We start from the raw sequence: 19,558 nt of genomic DNA, 5'->3' as shown, positions 1-19,558 counted from the left end.
ATTTTGAGTTTGTTATCATCACAATCACTTTATTAAGCGTAGTACAACTATTCAAGTTACAACTTACAATTGTTATTTTGAATAGGTAGTAGCATTGGTTAAATATTTAATAAATGGTAGTAGTCAGTAGGTAAGATAAGGTGCACTTCAGCGCTTTTGAACTATGACCACGACTATCGTCTATCCATATCATGAATACCTTTGCACAAAACTACATAAGTACCTACACTATGAAATATTACAAAATTATAACATAAAGAAAGGCTCTCGTGGAGAGTGGAGACGGATCTATCCTTATTATCCCTCGCCTAATAACTACGTCATTGATGATTTGTCTTCTTGAAGTTGGTGTGAATGAAACGAGGCAAGCGACATTATTTTCTTAGTTATCAAAATATAACACTTATAAAACAATCATTTCATTATTATTATAACATTCATTGAAAAAACATTTTATCGTGAAGTAGTCTATGACAGGGTCAAAACTAAAATGGCATTCACGTTGATACTTGCTCACAAAGGTCTAAGAAACCAAGGTAGGTACCTAGTTTAGTATTAGCACCTAGAAATAGGAAATTGAAATAATTCAGGGATTTATCAATGAAATTAATTTGAAAAATAATTTTCAAATAATTTAAGATTCTAGATTAAACTAAAAATTATATTTAGAGGTAAATTGTTCTAACACATGGATAGCTCAAAACGAGGGCCATAGGACCGCTGAACACATCAATACGTCTAGTTATATCATTATTTTCTAGGTGCAAACAGTTATATTCTCAAAATATTTGAGCTAATTTTAAGCAACTAATTATAACATTAATCTATTCACACCGCTATATCGCGATTTTGATTAAATATAAATATATTTAATATTACATTATTACCTACATCGGCTACATCGTGAACTATCTACTGAATCTACAGCAAAAAACTGAAATGAAATCTATAAGTGAACACCACGATGGTGAATACTGAAAACGTCTTATCAATGTTGTCGATATCATTTTGAAATGTTATCTCATTTTGTTTCTGTGATAATATCACGGAATAGATGAAAGTACATATTATATGAATTATCGTATACATTTTATACAAATAATGTTATATTACTCTAATTCTTAAATCATATACAACTGCAGCGACTATAGTGAGTACTGGTGATTGACTGCTACCTTGACTGCAAGTACTAGCCAATACTTGAGTTTGACAACTCGCTGACCAGAATAAGTCTTAATTTTAAAAAAAGAAAACTTATTGAACTGATTAATATAAAATTAAATCATGTCGTCTCAAGATGAAAAAACAAAGAAACCATTCGATAAGAAAAAATGGAGAACAAAAAAATATAGCAATAAACAAAAATGTAAGTATAATATCCAAAGTATTAATTATTCGATAATATGTAGAATCATTTTTTTAAATTATATTTATGATACAAACAGAAGTCAGAAAATATAATTATATATATAATATGTAATTTATTTATAATTAAATACAAAGACTAGAAAAAACAATTATTTTCAAAATGTTGATCCACTAGATAAGTATTCTTATTTCTTATCTTCATGCCCAATTTTAACTTTTTGCACATAATTTGCTATTCTTTTAAAACTATTATTATATTGAGCATTATAAATTATGTCCAATGAATAACAAAAATTTAAATTTCTTTACTAGTGTTAAAAAAAAAATTAAAATTTAATTGTATATTATCTAGGAAACTGTTGAAATAAGACAAAAACATCCATAAAAAGATCTATTCAATTATTCCTAAGAGAGTCTTCTTTGTATTTTGTTTATATTAATATCATATATTTTTTATTTTTGTTCAGTTCAAGAATGGAATGAGCGTCGTAAAAAGGCTGTAATTCGTGATTACTACAAAGAGTTAAACAAATCTGGTATTGAGAAACCTTTAAACACATCAAATGGCGAAGATATCAATCTTACTAATCAGCAAAAGAGGTAAAAACAAAAACTTAAATATTTAATTGCTAAAAATAAACTTACTTACCAGCCTTTCTTTTTAACTTTAGTATCTTAAGTCCCTTGATGATATGAAAGGTTTATTATTATTATTTTTTTTTTTTTGTTAGGATCCTGATTTGTATTTAATTGTTTACTATTTATGGACATTGTGTGCAACACATATCGACATTTAATTAAATATAAAACTCAAGATTTAACTACCTATACTGGCTTCCAAATTATTATTTAATGTGTATAATGTTAAAATATTTATAAACATGGTATTTTGTTCTTAGGCCAAATCCATACAAAGAAGCACAAGAACGTTACAATCAAATCCAAGAGGAAAAGAAAGCAAGGCGTTTTGAAGCATCGAAAAAAAAAGAAGAAATTCGGCAAGCACTAGAAGAATATAAACAAAAAAAGAAGTTTAAAAATAAAAAACTTGGAAAAAAAACAAAAAAAGGTCAACCGGTTATGAAAGAAAGATTGGAACTATTGTTAGAAAAAATACAAGCTAGCATTAATACATAATTATTGTTTTCACTTTTATTTATAATTTTAAATAAAAAATACTTTTATATTGTGAAATACTGTATTTTGCCAACTTTGAAATTGTTTAAGCCAAATAAACTTTTGACATTTATGATTATTATACAATTGTAAAAATGAATTAATTCTATTTAAAATAAAATACAAAAAGATAAATGATTTTTAACAATACAAATTCATCCATCAGGTTTTCAGTTAAAATTATTCTTAATCTGTTCAGTGTTCAACTGTAATTCTCATTTTGTTAAATTTTCATAAACATATGAATAATTTCCAATTTAACATTATATTAAAATACAAATACAAACAATATTTTAAGGTTTAAAGATATGCTCGAAAGTAGAGTTGTAAAAACTGGAAGCCCTTATACCAATTTAATATTTTCAGGATAGTCTGTCATAATCAAAAATCAAATAATTTTCTTACTTGTATTAAAATATTCATTAACTATTAAAAAATACATTTTATTTTTTAATTTTTGTATTTTTTATTAGTACAGGAATGCAACTATAATACAGTGGTGTATCTGAGGGGACATGGGTGTATGGCCTCCCCTTGGGCTATTTTATTGGTGATATTTTAATGACAGTTATAGCCTAATTCCTCACAATATTTTGTGGTGTATAAAAATCTTTAAGTAGACCCCCATCTAAATTAAGCTTCAGCTACGCTATTGCTATAATATTCAATAATTTTTTGCTAAAAAACAGTTTATACGTCAAGATTTAAGTCATCACTTTTCAAAACAATGATAAGAAAATAGGCATTGTATTTATTTCACCACTAAATCTGAAAACAAATTAATCCGCTCATTTTTAAATTACTTTCAAATTTTGTAATTGGTTTGCGGAATCACAATAATTAATTCTATTAAATTATGATACATACTTAACATTCATTGATAATTATATTTACACAATTGAAATATTACAAATATTAATTGTTACCTAAATTCCATGTTTACTTCTGAAACTACTAGTTTTAGTTAGTTAACAGCCAAATAACACACATCAGTTATCCGTACCAAGTCAACCATTTGTATGCCGGCAGTATAGTAAAGCCCTTATGTACAAATCTGCGAAAGTTTTAAATGCTAATGGAGTATGTAATTGTATTTCAATTGACATATGTTTGTTGCTTTGTAATTTTTTAATGAGACGAAATCTTAATGCTTATCATCAAATTTCATATATTAAAAATATTATTTATAAATACAAAAAACGTATAATATTGAATCATATCCAAGGATGTAAAATTTAGAAAAATTTATTTTGAACACATTAAGTTAATTAATTTTTATACTAAACTGTTAAATTGTTTACTTAATATAACAAAATTAAATAAGATAAAAACAAAGGTTAACCATACATTAACCATAACTTTATCTAAGAAAATATAACAAAATACAATGTTGAGACGAATCACCAAACGATAGGTATTTGGTATGCACAGGAGTGCAAACATTGGGAATATAATTCTAAAACAATTTATTTTCTGTAAAATTAGATTGGTTAAAATTATTAGATTTAAATAACTGTATTTATGAAGTCTACTACAGCAATTAATATTATAGCAGACATATTAAAATAATGAACAAAAATAATATTAACAAAAACACATTATGGACCCAAAAACAAGTTAAACTTTCCTTATCCTGACATTAATAATCAGTCTTTTTTTAATATATTATTATAGCCCATTGTTCTTTTGTCATAAAGATTGATAATTATACTAATAATTAATAAAATTGAATCCTTGAAACAAAAAAAAAAAATTCCAACATTAATAAATTTTAACTTAACCATAAAATATTGTATATTAAATCAAATTATGTTCATAAATTGTCACTTATTTTTTTATTATTATTATTATATTTTCTGATCAATATAAACTTTAATAGATTTTAAAAACATTTTATACAAACTGTTTACACATAAATTTATCAGAAGTTAATTCAAGCATGAAAAATATAAATTAATGTTATTGCTAACACAATTACACCTTAGTTGTAAGGCAAAATTATTTCTAAACAATAAAATGAACTAATATGAATTTTAAACATCAAGTAAATACAAAAATAACAGTAGGTAATTTTATTTTATACAGTCTTTATTATGATAAATAAAATTATTTAACGTAAAGACGAATTATAATCAAAATATCATAAAAACAGTGTGGATTGTGATATCCCTAAAAAAAAAAAATACAGTATATGAAAAAATTAGCCTACAATAATTATGCGGTTTTTACTATGTGTAATGAGTTAACCTTCTGGTACATGGTGACATAACTCAAAGGTTTTACCGATTTGTATAAAATGTAGGTATTCTTTTTAAAATATAAAATACTTGCAATACACAAATTCTAACGCCTCTTAGGATAATGAAGGTTATCTCTTCTCCTACGGTCAGTCTTTTGAGACCGTTCCATCTCTGCAAGATGTTTACGCCGTTGATCTTCTTTCTCTGCAATCTGTTCCATAGAAAGAGGAGACCAATAAAGAGTTGGAGTAGTTTTGGTCTTTCGAAAAAGTTCGTCTAAACTTTTTGTAGGAATACGTTCTGGTGTTTTGGATTTTGACTTCTTACGTTTATCATGTAGATCTTTTTCATCTTTCTTTAATTTTTTATCCTTTGTAGCATGAAGATCATCAGATATTTTCCTTTTAATAGGTTTATCATCTTTTTCACCATTCATATCTTCCAACTTACCTCTATCCCATTCGCGTAAAATAAAATGATTATCTACCTGTGTTCTAAGTTTTTCTACTTTTGACTCTTTTTGTTTATCTAATCGTTCTGGGTGAGTTCCATTTAATGCTTTATTTAATTCTTCTTTATTGGTAAAAACGACTTTTAAAAATTTGGGATTTGTTGAAGGCCATTGAGAATCATTGAGTGCATATACAGTTTCAATGGCTTGATCTTCATTTTCATACTCAACAATACATTGAGATTTAATTGAATCTATCCAAAATCCATTAGAAACAATTTTTCCAGTTCTTTGTAACAAATCTCTTAGTTGACCAACTGTGAATGGCCTAACAAGGTTTGTAATACGAATTACGCTAGTAGTCGTTGTACGTTTTACAGATGATTTTTTTTTCGGCTCTACTTCGTATTTTTCTTCTGCTAATGACTTATCAGATTTATTATCATCATTATCTATAAAAGATTTTTCTTCTTCTTCTGGTGCTTCATAATCAACCGCTTCATGATCAATTAACATAGTATCATTGATTTCCATACCTTCTTCGACTTCTTGTTCTTCGTCTGAATCTGTCCTTTGTATTTCTCCTTCCTCTGATCGATACTCACCATTATCAGCAATAGAATCCCCATTAGATTCTATTATAATACCCAAAGTAAATGGACTTATCGTTATAGGTGTTCTTGTTTTACAAGACCCCCATTTACGTTTAGGGTGTGAAGACAATGGTTTTGGCGTTTCATTTAATTCTTTTTCAACATCAACCTGTTTTAAATTGGGTATATCTGATGATAGAATGTTATAAGATTCTTCATTTGGTTTAGTTTCTTCTTTATCTACTAGTTTAGATTTATTTTCATTAACTGGTATAGGTTCTATTTCATTAACTGATTCAGTTTCATTTACTTTGACTGAATTGAATTCTTCTTCATAGACTGGTTTAGATTCTTCATCAATTGGTTTAGGATCTTCATCGTCAACTAAATCTGGTGATTCAACAGTTAATTGTACAACATCTTCCATTTGTTCTGAATCATTAATATAATCAGATTTATTAATCTCTTCTTCTATTGGGGAATTAGCTATTTTATTTATCTCAACATTTGATACTGTTTCTAAGACTTCAGATGTATTTGGTTCATCCACTACACTTTCAATAGATTCTGGTACAATATCCTGAATCTTTTCACTTAAAGCTATTGGAATATCAACAACTTCTGAAATATTTACAGAATTTTCTTCTAAAATAGGTTCTGAAATATTACATTCATCAACAGATGGACGGACTGTAGAGTCTGGAAAATCTTTAGATGAATTCATAGGATTAATCGACTCTACCATAATGGCAGCTGGTTCTAAAACTTCTTCATGAATTTTGTTTTCTTCAACTATAGTTTCATTAGCTGCATCAATGAGTTCTTCATTAGTAGATATATTTTCTACAATAGGTTCTTCATTGGGTGTTATAAACTCAGATGATACTTCAACACTGTCTATCTGGTCATTATCTATATTTTCTTGATTGCATGGTTCATTGGGAGGGATAACAACTTGTTCTGAAAATTAAAATAAAATGGTTTAGAATTACTATCTTTTTAAAAACTAGAAAATCTAAGTTTAATAAAGTTGTTAGTTTATTAGTGGATAAATCTGTAAACATCAAGAACATCTTTAGTATTAATATAATATGGATAATATTTATGGATTAATTTAATATTAATATTTCAAAGCAATTTCTTGAATTAACATTACTGTTAAATTGATAAAATATTAGGTACTTAAATTTTATTAAATATAAAAAAAAGAACAATTAAAAATTAAATACTAGCATTAATATTTGATGCAATATTAGTAAATACAATTTACACATAATTTGAGTAGAAATTAAAACAAATGATTAACTAGTATGACAAAAATTCTAAGTTTTTACTATTTATATTTATTGTTAACTATAGAACAAATTCAGATTCTTATAATAAAAATGAAAAAACTACAAATATTTGTTCTGTGCTGTTTTTATTATACAGTAGATAAATTGAAAGTAAAAATGTTTATAACACCGTCACAATGTATTTAATAAATTTTCAATAATAAGTATTTATATTATTTCTTATTGAATATACCTAAATACATTATTATATTTATTGAGATATTTATTTATACCTCCATTGATTCAAAAATTATATAATTAAATATTAAATGGCATATTTAATATAAATAAACTCATAATTTATTTTAATTATTTCAATATTATTAATATTAAACACCTAGGTATTATTCAATATATAAAATTATACTAACAAACACTGTAAAATATGAAAGCAGTATAATAAGATTTTTTAGTGCAATAAAAAACTAATGCATAAACTTAATTTTTCTAATATTATTTATCAATACTTGGTTAAACACATTAATTAACTTCTAAACAGTTTAAATTGTTAGTAATCATTACAATTGATGTTATATTAAATATTTAATTGTGATATGAAAAAACATTTATAGTTGACTAATCTACAAGAAAAATATAAACATTATTGTCTTATTAAAAAAAATAGTAGAATAATGTTTTTTAAATTATTAATTACACACTACCTAGGTCTAAAACATACCTAATAATAAAAATTCCTAAATTAGGTTATTGTAGTAAGTGTTAATGTAAATATCTTTAAACATTACCTTGTTCACTAGAATCAATTATGTTTTGTTCACTTTCTTCAACAGCCACGGTACTACCAAACTGTTCTAAATAATTTGTAACGCTACCATCCAATATAGATGGATTTGTTGAACTGCCAGCGGCTTCTTCTTTTTCTCTTCTTTCAGCTGAACATTTAGCTTCAGCAGCTTGTTCTCTTAATAAATCCTTAGGCGAACGCCTCAAACTAATCTTTAACTTCTGAATATCGCCATCAGATCCATTGGAACACTCAACTTTCCACATACCAGTGGTGTTCTCTTCATTGCAATCATTACTTTCTGGCTTTGGCAATTTTATAGTTAATGCAACCTTCCTTTCACCCTCATCAACTCTGCTAGTAGCTCGGGTTTTGCCAACTTTGGGGGGTGGCACATCTTCTGAAGATGTTTCAGACGTAGAAGAATGACGCCTGGTACGTCGCCTTGACGTACGTTCACGTTTCGGCTTGCGACCGGTTCTTTTGCTCATTTTACGATTTTATGACAATATTTTTTGAATGGTTCACTATCATATACCCACGAGCACAAGGGACATTATAAACATTCACAACATATATTTTCAAATAAAAAAAAAATCACTGACAGTACTTACTACAGCATAACGGTAATTTGATGTCCTTTATTTTATAGTACAAAACTTACAAAAAGGTTTTTCCACATGTCGATCCATTTAAACGAAGACTTAACGTAATTTATGTTTTGGAAATTAAAAAACGAATCAATAAGCACCAAATTTTTGTTGTACTCGAAACGAAACGGCGGCCATTTTAATCGTTTATCAACACAAACACATTTCATCGACATCAACTTTCTCCATTTTTTTTTTTTTTTTTTTTAATTTGTACTTTAACTAAAAAAATTTTGTCAAAAATAATTAAACAAACAGAACATACTGATTTTATAAAAATCAAAATAAATCAAATACATCAAAATTAGATTTAATTTTTTTTTTGGTAATAATTGAAAAAAAATATCACAATAATTTGATGGTGTAAGCAGTTGGCAAACATGTCAAAATAACATTTGATAACTGTAATCTACTATTGTCTATTAATTCCATTGGTCAATTTATAACACGACTCGATTTTTTATTGTAAGGCATAAATCATAATACCGACAATACCGTAACCGTACCTATCAGAATCAGAATCATTCAATCGTCTCAATCAGATGTCTTGATTGTTTTTGGAATAAGGATAAAAAATAATCTATAAATTTATACTTAAATTAATTTCATTAATTCAGTGCTTCATATGCTTCAAGCCTTCAATATACAAATAGTAACATGTTCATAATTAGTACTTGTAATACTAATTTCTATACAGTTTAAAAGTTAAAAATTTGAATTTGTAAATCACCGTTCCTTTTAATTTATTTATATTAAATTAAATTAGGTAACAATTTTTTTATTTTAAACAAGTATGTAAGCTAATAATTTATAAATAGGTTTTAAGCAAGACATATTTATATTTTTTTAATCAATCATATGTACTTAAATTATCTTAATATATATGTTAATTGTTACACCCATGATAAAAAAAATCTATATAAAAATTAAAAATAAACTGGGTAGTTCACTAGTGTTCAAAGTTTTTAATATTATTATCATTTAATTAGTCTTCTTCATCAAATCTTTTGTGACAGTATTTACTTCTGGAAATAAGGTTTATTTTTTAATTCTTTAATCTCTTATTTATAATATTAATAAATACATTTTAGATAGACATTTAGAACAGAAAAAAAATATTTCAATTGAATAAATTATTATTTAATAACCAATATATTTAAATAAATCTAATTGCACTCTACAAATAACATAACAGCAAGAGTAAAAAAATACCTGTTATAAAATGTAAAATTAACAACAATTTGAATATTCACTTATTTTTAATTTAGCTTAATGTATACATGTTTTTATAATGAAAACATTTTTCTTCCATTATATTTATATAGTTCAATGTTTTCCACTTAATATGAATTATAAGTAATGTAATGTTCATCGTAATTTACAATTAAGATTGACTTTCAATTTTTTGGATTATGTTTTATGTTAGGTTTTACATATTATAATTAGTAGTGTAAAATTTAAATAAGAGTTTATTTTCAATCTCTGAGAATCAATTTCCTTATTTTTAGAAGTATGCTGGTCCAACAAAATCTATCAGTGGGTATCAAATAAATCGTGACTTATTGAAATATTGATAAAACCATGAAATTTAGAAAGCAAGTAGAAACGGTTTTACAAATGTTAAAGGAAAAAGCACAAAACAAAATTTCTAAATCAAATAGTTCACGAACTGAATTATATAACCGACTTGCAGTTTATCGTCCAGAATATGATAAAGTTGTTTCATGGTATGAACGGGTCACTGGTTTAAGTGAAGTTCGAGTAGCCCAAGATAGAGTGTTGGAGTCTCAAAAACAATTTATGAAAGCTCAAGATAGAAGAAGAGATGTATCAGTAGAACTAAGAACAATTCAAAACAAACTAAAAGACATACGGAATGAACTTATAAATACTTCTAGATCAGAAGATAGATACATTGAATTAGTAACACAAGAGCATGCATTATTAAAACAAGAAAATTCTATCATCGATCGGGTTAATTATTGTGAAAAAGATGAAAGAGATAGCTTCATATTGCTATCTACCACCTTGAAAGACAGTCATGACCGAGAAAGAATACAAGCGGAGAGAACTAAATATGTATCTATTGTTGGCTCAATTCTTGGTACTATTATTGGTATAATTGGAAGTACTGTAATCAATGCATGGAAAATGAATGAATTTAAAAGAATGGTGTTAGATGCCAAGTTGGATTCATCAAATTCCAATAAAAGTGATCAAATAAAACATTTATTATTACAAGTTCAAAAACAAAATAAAATGTTGAAAAAAGCACAGTTAAACTCAAATAAATTAATAAGTACCGTAGAGCCAGACTGGAAATATACTGACCGTGATGTTATTATTCTAACAACTATTAATTGTACTATAGTTGCTCTATCAGCTTATTTAGTATCAAAATTGTTTTAATCCATTATATTTAAGTTTTGGTTTTTATTATTGTTATTAGTTTTTATTTTCTAATAAATAATGTCTCCGTTAAGTATTGAGTTTACTAAGTGTTACTTGGAGTATATTTCAAAATCAAATATCAAATCAATGGTGTTACCAAATTTTTACTTGTAAGTATTATTTATATGTGATAATAAAATAATCTGATAAGCATAAAAATTTTCAAAACGATTGAACATATGATTTAAATTTTGATTGTAGCATAGATTAAAATATACTTTAATAAGGATATTACTGTGTTATTTTATCTATAATTATAGTTATTAGCACAAATAAGAAGTTGGTGGAACTTAGTCACCCAAATTTTCTGCAAATTCTTCTCAATTATAAAGTTAGTGACTACCAACTTAGCATATTATATAATTTTTAGAAGATATGATGCAGAAAATGTAGGTCTATTTGTGGTTAAGATTATGTTAGAACAGTGGTCGGCAACCCGCAGCAGCTAAAGTATACGGGCCGCTTTAAATTCTAGAACAACATTTTTTTTTTACATTTTATTATTTAAATTTTTTTTTCACATTAAATAATTTAAGAATATAAAATTTTTATTTTGTCCGGCCCGTGGACTTTTTAATTTGTGAATGTGTTCCGAAAGTCCAATAAGGTTGCCAACCACTGTGTTAGAACAATATCTTCAAGTAACTAAACTTACCTACTATACACTATTATTTTACAATTTAAGTATAAAAATGTAGGAAACAAATAATAATCCAGATGAAAGAACTATATTATAACATTAAACCTGCAAATTGCTCATAATTTTCAAGTTTATAGTAATGTTAGTCCTTTAATTCAGAAAAATGTTTTAGTTACAATTCTATAAATAGATAAAATTCGTATACCGCCTATTATAAAAACTAAACATTTTAATTTAATTCTTAATTACAAAAAATACTTTTTCACACTGTAATGCATTACCCCCTATGTTATGTTAATAACAAATATTTTTTTTACGAAGAAAAGAAAAAAATTATTCCAGATGTTCAAAAAATTTGAATACTTAATTTGTGTATGCTTATTTTAATACCTACATAGATCAACAACCAATAACTCTACTGTTCCTACATTTAAACTTAAAGTGTAAAATATGTAATAACCTTATTAGTCATTATAATATTGTATTATAATTGTATCATATTATCGTTTATCAGTCTCAATTAATCTAATGACTGTCTCCAAACATATTGAACATACTGTATATGATGAATAAAAAATTAATTGAAAATGCTTTGTGTAATAAATTAAAAATAAAGAAAACCTTAAAATCAGTTATTAATAATCACGAATCACGAGTCAATGCCATTTGTAAAATTATGAAATACCTAATATTCATGTTTACAGATTAGATATTAAACTATTTATAGTTTTTGATAGCACAACTATCATAGTGGTACATATTAGGTAATAAAAATCATAATATTGTTATTCTTTAAATCTAATTAAAAAAAAAATATTTTTTCACAATTGAGGATAGGAAAGAATACAAGAATGTTTTATAAAAAGAAAGTGCCGAACATAACCTCTTAACCCAATAAAAGCTTATATCCCTCAAGGAAGTGATTTATCCCCTTTACACGACTCTTCAGCGTCTATATCTCAGACATTTCATCAGCCAACAACACTATTCTTACAACTTACGCCGATGATACGACAATCCTAGCTTCGAACTCTAATGCTAATATAGCCACTGATTATTTGTAATCACACATCAACATCACACTTAAATATTATAATTACCTTCTATCTGGGCTAACAACTGGAGGATACAATTGTAACTGTATAAATCAATAAGGCAAAATCAGTACCTACAAGTAAATTTCACATTAATTACGACAGTACGACGTAACGAATGTCCTCCTCTTATACTCCTATACCACATAAAATTAAAACGCAAACAAGTAAACATACGGCTCCATTTACTTCGCCCCATCCTGAAGTCAAAAATCAGTCTAGCAAATAAAAAATGTTATCAGACATTCAGAATTCAAAACAGTTTGGTTGTACGGGATACAAATATGGGGACCCGCCAAACCATCTAATAATTAATATTAGACCATTATAGTCATTCCAATCAATAGCTTTAAGAACTATCACAAATGCTCCCTAGTACACAACAAATCAAGATCTTAAGTAGATCTTCATAAAGACCTTCAACTACCAACTGTGAGAAAACTTGCAATAAATCATTATAAATAATTTCATAGCAAACTAAAAAACCACCCTAATCCATTAATTCATAAAATGTCTCGAGTCCTCTACAGCTATCAAAAGATCATCACCCGTCGTCTAAACAAAGATTGGCCACATGACCTATTAGACCCTGAGTTATTGTAATACTGCAGGTCAGTTAAAGAAAATAAAACGTCAAATAACATAATAAATATTAAATAATATTGTAGGAGAGGTCCTTCTTCCTATTCAAACTTTCATGTCATTGTTGTTCTTTTTATTTATCAAAATTAGTGAAATGCCACCACAGATTGTAACTTTCTTCAAATCAATAAAAAAAAAGTTACCTAATCTTGTATCACCTACATAATTATATATCTCAATATCCTGACTTCCTGAAAAGTCGCCCCCACACAAAATTTCACGATTTCTTGGAAAATGTATTCTACTTAAAATTCTTATTACACTTCAATAAAAAATTTTTCATAATTATGCAAATTCTTAGTACATATCCAGTATATTATCTACCGATTCCTATTCTTAATTTTTTAGATTCCGTTCGCGATGCATGCATTAAAATTACAAAGATGTGTAACCGCTCTTATTCGTATCTGTGTATATGATAACTAATAAATATACTCCATAAAATTATCAGATTTTAAAATTTAAAGGTGGTTAAGGATAGAAAATTTAATCGAATTGTACTGTGTAGAGGTCAAAATTAAATTTAAGGTATTTTGAATATTTGTATTATGTGTAAAGAAAATAGTAATATAATATATTGATGAAAATTTCAAATACCTATATGGACTATGTATATGATTTTTTGTTTTGAACTTTTGAAGTTACAAAAAAAAAAAATCAATTTTATTAAATACTGATTTTACGTGAAAATTGCGTAGACATATAAAATAATATTACATAAGATTTTTCTATGAAAATTTCCGTTTTTCCTTAATTTTTGTTCTTCCCGATTATTTTGAAAAGTACTGGGAATTTTTTAATTTTGACCCCTTATGACTTGAAGTACCAACTTAAACCAATTTTCAATTATAAGCCACCAACAATGTTTAAAATCGAAATATTTTTAATGTATCAAAATATGATAGCATACAAAAAAAACATACCGTCATTAAATCAATATAATATTCATTGCTCCTCTCAAAATCTAAAACCGTAGATACTTCAAATTTCCACTAAATTTCTATAATATCATTTTCTAGGTATGGTATAATATTCAAATATTTTGACTTTTTTTTTAGTTATTTATAGACATTTTAAATTTATTAAAACAGAAATCAATTAAATATGATTGATTTACAGATACAACCAAACATACACGCACTGATATAAGAAATGGTATCTGTGATTATGTCATTTTGACTTTTGTAAAAAGAGCTTGCTGCCACCGCCGATTGAAGTAATAGTGTAATAAGTTTACTAATACAAAGTAGTATTAAGTATTATACACGAAGAATATACGATTTGTTATTTATGTTATTTGTTTTAGGTGCGACTCGATAAATGATATCATGACGACAATATCGTAAATAAACTAATACATAAATAAAATATAAATATGCAATATATTCGCCATTTCCGATTTAATAATATAGAAAGAATACATTTTTAGACTTATAAGACGTGCAAATAGGAAGCAGAATGTTACCTAGGTATAGTAATAAAAAATTAAAACATAAAATATACCTACATAATTATGCTTTTTTAACTTGTGAAATTTAATTTTAAGGTAAATAATTATACACGACATATTAACAAAATGTATTTATTTAATTATTTTTTTATTCTTACAGTAGATATATTATACGATAATTGCCAGTTTGCCACTATATAGACATAATTAAATAATACACCAAGTTCGAATATAATGATCTAAACTTTAATATACAATATACGAGTATTTAACTCCTTTCGCCGAACACGGTAATACTTAGATGTATACATTTTTGCACTTTGAAATAGAATATAGGCAATACCTCTTACAGAAAAGTTGGATTTTTTTCCCATAAAAAAACATTATTAAGAACAATTCATTTGAAGAGTTTAGTTTCCAATTTTGTCAAAATTAAAACTTTGCACTTGAACATTACTAACTTATTAAATATCCATACCGATATTAAAACTTTTAATACGTTTAAGTTTACCAAGGGAGTATTTGAGTAATGATCATGGGGGGGGGGGTGAAATTAATTTTTCTTCTATACAAACTGAAAATAATTTAAATTTGATTAACTAAATAGGCATACAATTCTTATTAAGTTAAGTATGGTTCATAACGATTTACAATCTTTATCAAACAGAAAATTTTTTAAATAAACTATTAATTAATGTATTATATAGGAAAAATACGAACGATGGGGGAATGCCCCCTTTGCCTCCCCCCCTCAAATACGCCATTGACTTGAACTAGAAAAAAAATTAAATTATTGTTTGTGATGGTTTCTTAGAGACATCAGAAATCCAATTTGTATAGAATTAGTACACACCATGTACATGTAGGACAAGGTTATAGGCTTATCGTTTATGTATACTTATTCAAATAGTTTGTTAATCGTTTAAGAATGAAATGTATACATAAAAGAGTATACCTAAGTTGAAAGGCTAAGTGCAACAAACAATTTTTGGTAATTAATAAACATAAGTACCTACCTAGCCTATTAGAAATTTTATTTGGTTGCGCGGTATGTCTAAGAGAACAAATATATTCAGCATTATTATTTGGTTTTGTGTTTTACTACATTCTTAAAAAAACAAAATTGTTTTTGTTGAAAAGCACAATGATAGAATGTGTGGTAATGGCAATTTAGTTACCGCGGTATAGAAACATCTGCAAAAGCAGCGCTGCTGCACAACCCTGTAGAAGAAAATCAATAAATTAGACAGCCCTACTCGAAATTCGCATATCGCCGCCGTCTCTACTATACTTACTATTTAGTTTTATTCTGCATTAGTACGTCAACGCTATAGCACTATTATTATACCTACCCACGTTAATTCAGCGACAGTTCGTATTTTTACTATTCATTTAAATAATATAGGTAATTTATTAAATATCTTATATTTACCTATGTCTCTTTTAAACCGATCTAGGTTCAATGTTTTTAAATATTTACTTGATTTATTTATTTTTATTGAATATCCATACTTATTTGAGATTTATCATGTTGTATAGATTTTTCATAAAACCAACCAAAATGGAATTTAAATTTGATATAAAAGATTTAGCTGAAGGAGGAATTGTGAAAATTGATCATTCTTTGACACCATTTGGCTTCGAAGACGATGAAAAGTATGATTAAAAATCATGCATTTAAAACTATGTTACCAGCATATTTGCATATTATACTACTATATTTTATCTCTAAATTATTTGAATAAATAATAATTATAATTTTTACAGCTTACAAAAAAAAGTTGCAATGATTATTGACGAAATGGGTAAGGCATCTGCCAGAGCACAGGATTTAAAAATGCCTATAACAACAGCAGAAAAATTATCAAAATCTGATCATATAATTTATTTATTGTCAGAACAAACGAATGAAGAGTATGTATTTTATTCTTATAATAAATACCTAATAGATACCTATAGTATCTAGTGCATATAGGTAATATTATACAGTGGCGGCTATCCTTAAAAATATAGGTGTAGCGGAACATAAGAAATAACCACCCACTCCCAATAATATTCTTCTATTAAAACATTCCATTTACTGAATAGTTTATTCAACATGTTAAAAAAAATAGTTGCTAATTTATTATTACACTATTAAAATATATCAAGTATTATTCTGTATTATTCGCTTATAAAAAATTAAATAAACAACCCACCCCACCCTCCTCTAATTATTAAAGGTGTAGCAGGCGCTACACCTCAATTATAGGATAACCGCCACTGATATTATATATTTAGATGTAAGAAAATATTTATTGCCTAACACTATTACCTACAATATACACTAATCAGTAATCATTAATATAACATTTATAGAACATTTGTTATTGTTGGAATTTTGAAAATGGGATGGAAAAAATTATATCTTTTTGACAAAAAAGGTTCTCGCTCTGAAGCCATGGTGTATTGTTTACTTGACTTTTACATTCATGAAACTAGACAACGTCAAGGATATGGAAATAAACTATTTGAACACATGTTAAAGGTAATATGACTTGAATATTTTCTTTACTCATTTAACATAATATTGTAACAGCTCTTACATTTTAGGATAATGAGTTAGAAGCAAAACAATTAGCTATAGATAAACCTTCGAAAAAAATGTTACAATTTATGCAAAAACATTATTCACTTAAAAAGTTAGTAGATCAAGGAAACAATTTCGTAATATTTGAAGAATTTTTTGATACTCCAGGTACTGTATAGTTAATAAACTATTATTGCTAATATCATGGCTACCCATATCACATATTTTTAACTATTTTTTCTATTATTATTTTAGGATTAACACAACTAAAAGATAAATATGATAGGTAAGGTATTTTTTATTAAAAAAAAAAAATAGATACCTATTTATGATATCATTACCTATTCTATTATTATAGTTATTAGGTAATAATTTAATTATAAAATGTATTTATTATTATAATGTAAAATACCTTTTATAAAAATTAACAATTATTGTATTTGATTCTTTATGTTACAGTACAAATGGATACAGAAACAAACCTACATATGGGCGCCATGCTGCAAATAAACACAATGACTCCATGTCTGATGTATGGATAATTATTTATTTAAATAATTTATATTACTATAAATTAATAACAATATTACAAATTTGAATAGGGCTATAAATATAAAATAAATGCATACTAAATTTAAATAGATATTGAAAAAATATGTTTAATTATGATTTTATGAAGACTATTAAAAAAAAGCATGAATGATATATTCTTTTTAGCAGAACCAGAGACATGTACAATAAAAAAAATTGAGTGAAATTTTCTAAAATTATATATATATAATTTTAAATATTATAATAAGCCACCAATTATTTAAAATAATTTAAAAAATCAGTGAATTTTTGGACGAGATCTGTAATATAAAAAAACATTCCCTAGTAAACGCCAATAAGTAGGTTGGATAATTCATATGATTACTAGGTTTTTAAGGTACCTATGTAGTTTAGGTTATGATAAAATGAGAAGGAATTTTAAAATTAAACTATTCAAACAAAAGTATATTTAAATATATTAAATATTAAACAAAGGCGCCGCGAAGAGGGGCAGGGAGGGTGCACTTACAAAAAAAAAATTTTGAAAACAATGAAAAAAATTGAATGGTATTGTCATATTTATTCATATTTAACTTAAATAATTTAAGTATTATTTATAAATCAGCGTATACTATGCACAATGCACCCCTCTGACAAAATTCCTGGTGGTGCCTATGATATTAAATATAGTTTAGTATTTATATTAGTATGGTTTTAACAAAAAAAAAAAATGTTAACATTTATTTTCATGTTAGATATTACATGGGGCTGGTAGTGCAACTAGATTGAATGACAAATACGTTGCTAATGCTGATATGTAAGTAGCTAATATAAGTACCTGGTTTTTATTTATATACAGTTCATCTAATTTTCCATTTACAATTACATTTTGATAATTATTTAATTATTACACTTTTTTTTACATATTAAACAGCATCAATAATAAATTCAAGGACAACAAACCAAATCTTGTCACGGTTCTTCCTTCAGAAAAAGATGTAAATGACACAATTAATGGAAAAAAAGGTGCTCCGCCAAAATTGGATCTCAAATTTTATCATTCCCATTTGTGGTAAAAAGCTTTTATAAATATCAGATATTATATCAATAATTGCATTTTTAACAGTCTTATTAGACTTATTATCTTTAAAATAAGGAGCTTTTTAAACTTTTTATACAATTATTTATTTCATTAAAATGTAAATTAATTAATAAAAAAAAAATACAATATATAATAGGTACACACCATACTCTAATTAACAGTATTGATAGATAATTAAAATGTAGGTATCACATTATTTACATGCTAGTACCTACCCAATTAACTTAACATTTTCATTTTATGTTATGTATATTTCTACAGTTAGTTTAATGTCTTAATTATGCAATTATAATTTTTAGTTTTTTCCTTAAAAATATTATATAGTTCTCTATTAACTAAGATGTTTTAGTTTTATTATATAGATGTTAGATATATATATCTGTGATTTAATTTTCATTAATTTGTTTTCATGTTACCTATTGTTGTCCAAGATATGTTAAATTATAATTATTTTAATTTTAACACTTGTAAAGTAGGATACCTCATATACTTATGTTTTATGTAATATATTGTATCTTATAA

The 19,558-nt window shown here is 26.0% G+C and overlaps 4 protein-coding genes across 8 annotated transcripts; 3 read left to right on the top strand and 1 right to left on the bottom strand.

The window, feature by feature from the left end:
- The first annotated feature begins 1,055 nt into the window (after positions 1-1,055).
- On the top strand, positions 1,056-2,605 carry LOC113548224 (thyroid transcription factor 1-associated protein 26). The gene is made up of 3 exons (XM_026948990.1): positions 1,056-1,366; positions 1,836-1,968; positions 2,268-2,605. Exons 1-3 carry the CDS (start codon positions 1,285-1,287, stop codon positions 2,503-2,505), a joined length of 453 nt encoding a protein of 150 aa, XP_026804791.1. The 5' UTR covers positions 1,056-1,284; the 3' UTR covers positions 2,506-2,605.
- A 1,866-nt stretch (positions 2,606-4,471) lies between these two features.
- Positions 4,472-8,735, bottom strand: LOC113549306 (apoptotic chromatin condensation inducer in the nucleus). The gene is made up of 2 exons (XM_026950540.1): positions 7,909-8,735; positions 4,472-6,788 (listed from the first exon to the last, which is right to left on the bottom strand). The coding sequence occupies exons 1-2, from the start codon at positions 8,396-8,398 to the stop codon at positions 4,888-4,890; spliced, it is 2,391 nt and encodes a 796-aa protein (XP_026806341.1). The 5' UTR covers positions 8,399-8,735; the 3' UTR covers positions 4,472-4,887.
- A 294-nt stretch (positions 8,736-9,029) lies between these two features.
- LOC113548208 (coiled-coil domain-containing protein 51-like) lies at positions 9,030-11,182 on the top strand. 4 transcript variants are annotated; one of them, XM_026948966.1, is made up of 2 exons: positions 9,030-9,209; positions 10,066-11,182. In XM_026948966.1, exon 2 carries the CDS (start codon positions 10,139-10,141, stop codon positions 10,964-10,966), a length of 828 nt encoding a protein of 275 aa, XP_026804767.1. In that variant the 5' UTR covers positions 9,030-9,209; positions 10,066-10,138; the 3' UTR covers positions 10,967-11,182. The 4 variants fall into 4 exon arrangements, with proteins under 4 accessions (XP_026804767.1, XP_026804764.1, XP_026804765.1 ...); XM_026948963.1 differs by having other exon boundaries at positions 9,030-9,323; positions 10,066-11,181; XM_026948964.1 differs by having other exon boundaries at positions 9,030-9,348; positions 10,066-11,181.
- A 4,913-nt stretch (positions 11,183-16,095) lies between these two features.
- On the top strand, positions 16,096-19,558 carry LOC113548079 (alpha-tubulin N-acetyltransferase 1-like). 2 transcript variants are annotated; one of them, XM_026948746.1, is made up of 9 exons: positions 16,096-16,239; positions 16,374-16,490; positions 16,602-16,748; positions 17,193-17,361; positions 17,427-17,571; positions 17,659-17,689; positions 17,863-17,935; positions 18,690-18,751; positions 18,869-19,558. In XM_026948746.1, the coding sequence occupies exons 2-9, from the start codon at positions 16,396-16,398 to the stop codon at positions 19,008-19,010; spliced, it is 864 nt and encodes a 287-aa protein (XP_026804547.1). In that variant the 5' UTR covers positions 16,096-16,239; positions 16,374-16,395; the 3' UTR covers positions 19,011-19,558. The 2 variants fall into 2 exon arrangements, with proteins under 2 accessions (XP_026804547.1, XP_026804548.1); XM_026948747.1 differs by having other exon boundaries at positions 16,115-16,205; positions 18,869-19,010.

Source organism: Rhopalosiphum maidis, chromosome 1 (genome assembly GCF_003676215.2).
Source record: "Rhopalosiphum maidis isolate BTI-1 chromosome 1, ASM367621v3, whole genome shotgun sequence".
Lineage (NCBI taxonomy): Eukaryota > Metazoa > Arthropoda > Insecta > Hemiptera > Aphididae > Rhopalosiphum > Rhopalosiphum maidis.
Note: the sequence above shows the minus strand (reverse complement) of the source record. Positions and strands in the feature narration are given on the sequence as shown.

Bases quoted from the DNA above. Each gene is read 5' to 3' on its own strand.
- LOC113548224 (XM_026948990.1), top strand. From the start codon at position 1,285: ATGTCGTCTCAAGATGAAAAAACAAAGAAACCATTCGATAAGAAAAAA. The intron at 1,367-1,835 runs GTAAGTATAATA...ATTTTTGTTCAG, and splicing joins ATATAGCAATAAACAAAAAT to TTCAAGAATGGAATGAGCGT. The intron at 1,969-2,267 runs GTAAAAACAAAA...TTTTGTTCTTAG, and splicing joins CTTACTAATCAGCAAAAGAG to GCCAAATCCATACAAAGAAG.
- LOC113549306 (XM_026950540.1), bottom strand. From the start codon at position 8,398: ATGAGCAAAAGAACCGGTCGCAAGCCGAAACGTGAACGTACGTCAAGG. The intron at 6,789-7,908 runs GTAATGTTTAAA...TTTAATTTTCAG, and splicing joins AATTGATTCTAGTGAACAAG to AACAAGTTGTTATCCCTCCC.
- LOC113548208 (XM_026948966.1), top strand. From the start codon at position 10,139: ATGAAATTTAGAAAGCAAGTAGAAACGGTTTTACAAATGTTAAAGGAA.
- LOC113548079 (XM_026948746.1), top strand. From the start codon at position 16,396: ATGGAATTTAAATTTGATATAAAAGATTTAGCTGAAGGAGGAATTGTG. The intron at 17,690-17,862 runs GTAAGGTATTTT...TTTATGTTACAG, and splicing joins CTAAAAGATAAATATGATAG to TACAAATGGATACAGAAACA. The intron at 17,936-18,689 runs GTATGGATAATT...TTTTCATGTTAG, and splicing joins ACAATGACTCCATGTCTGAT to ATATTACATGGGGCTGGTAG.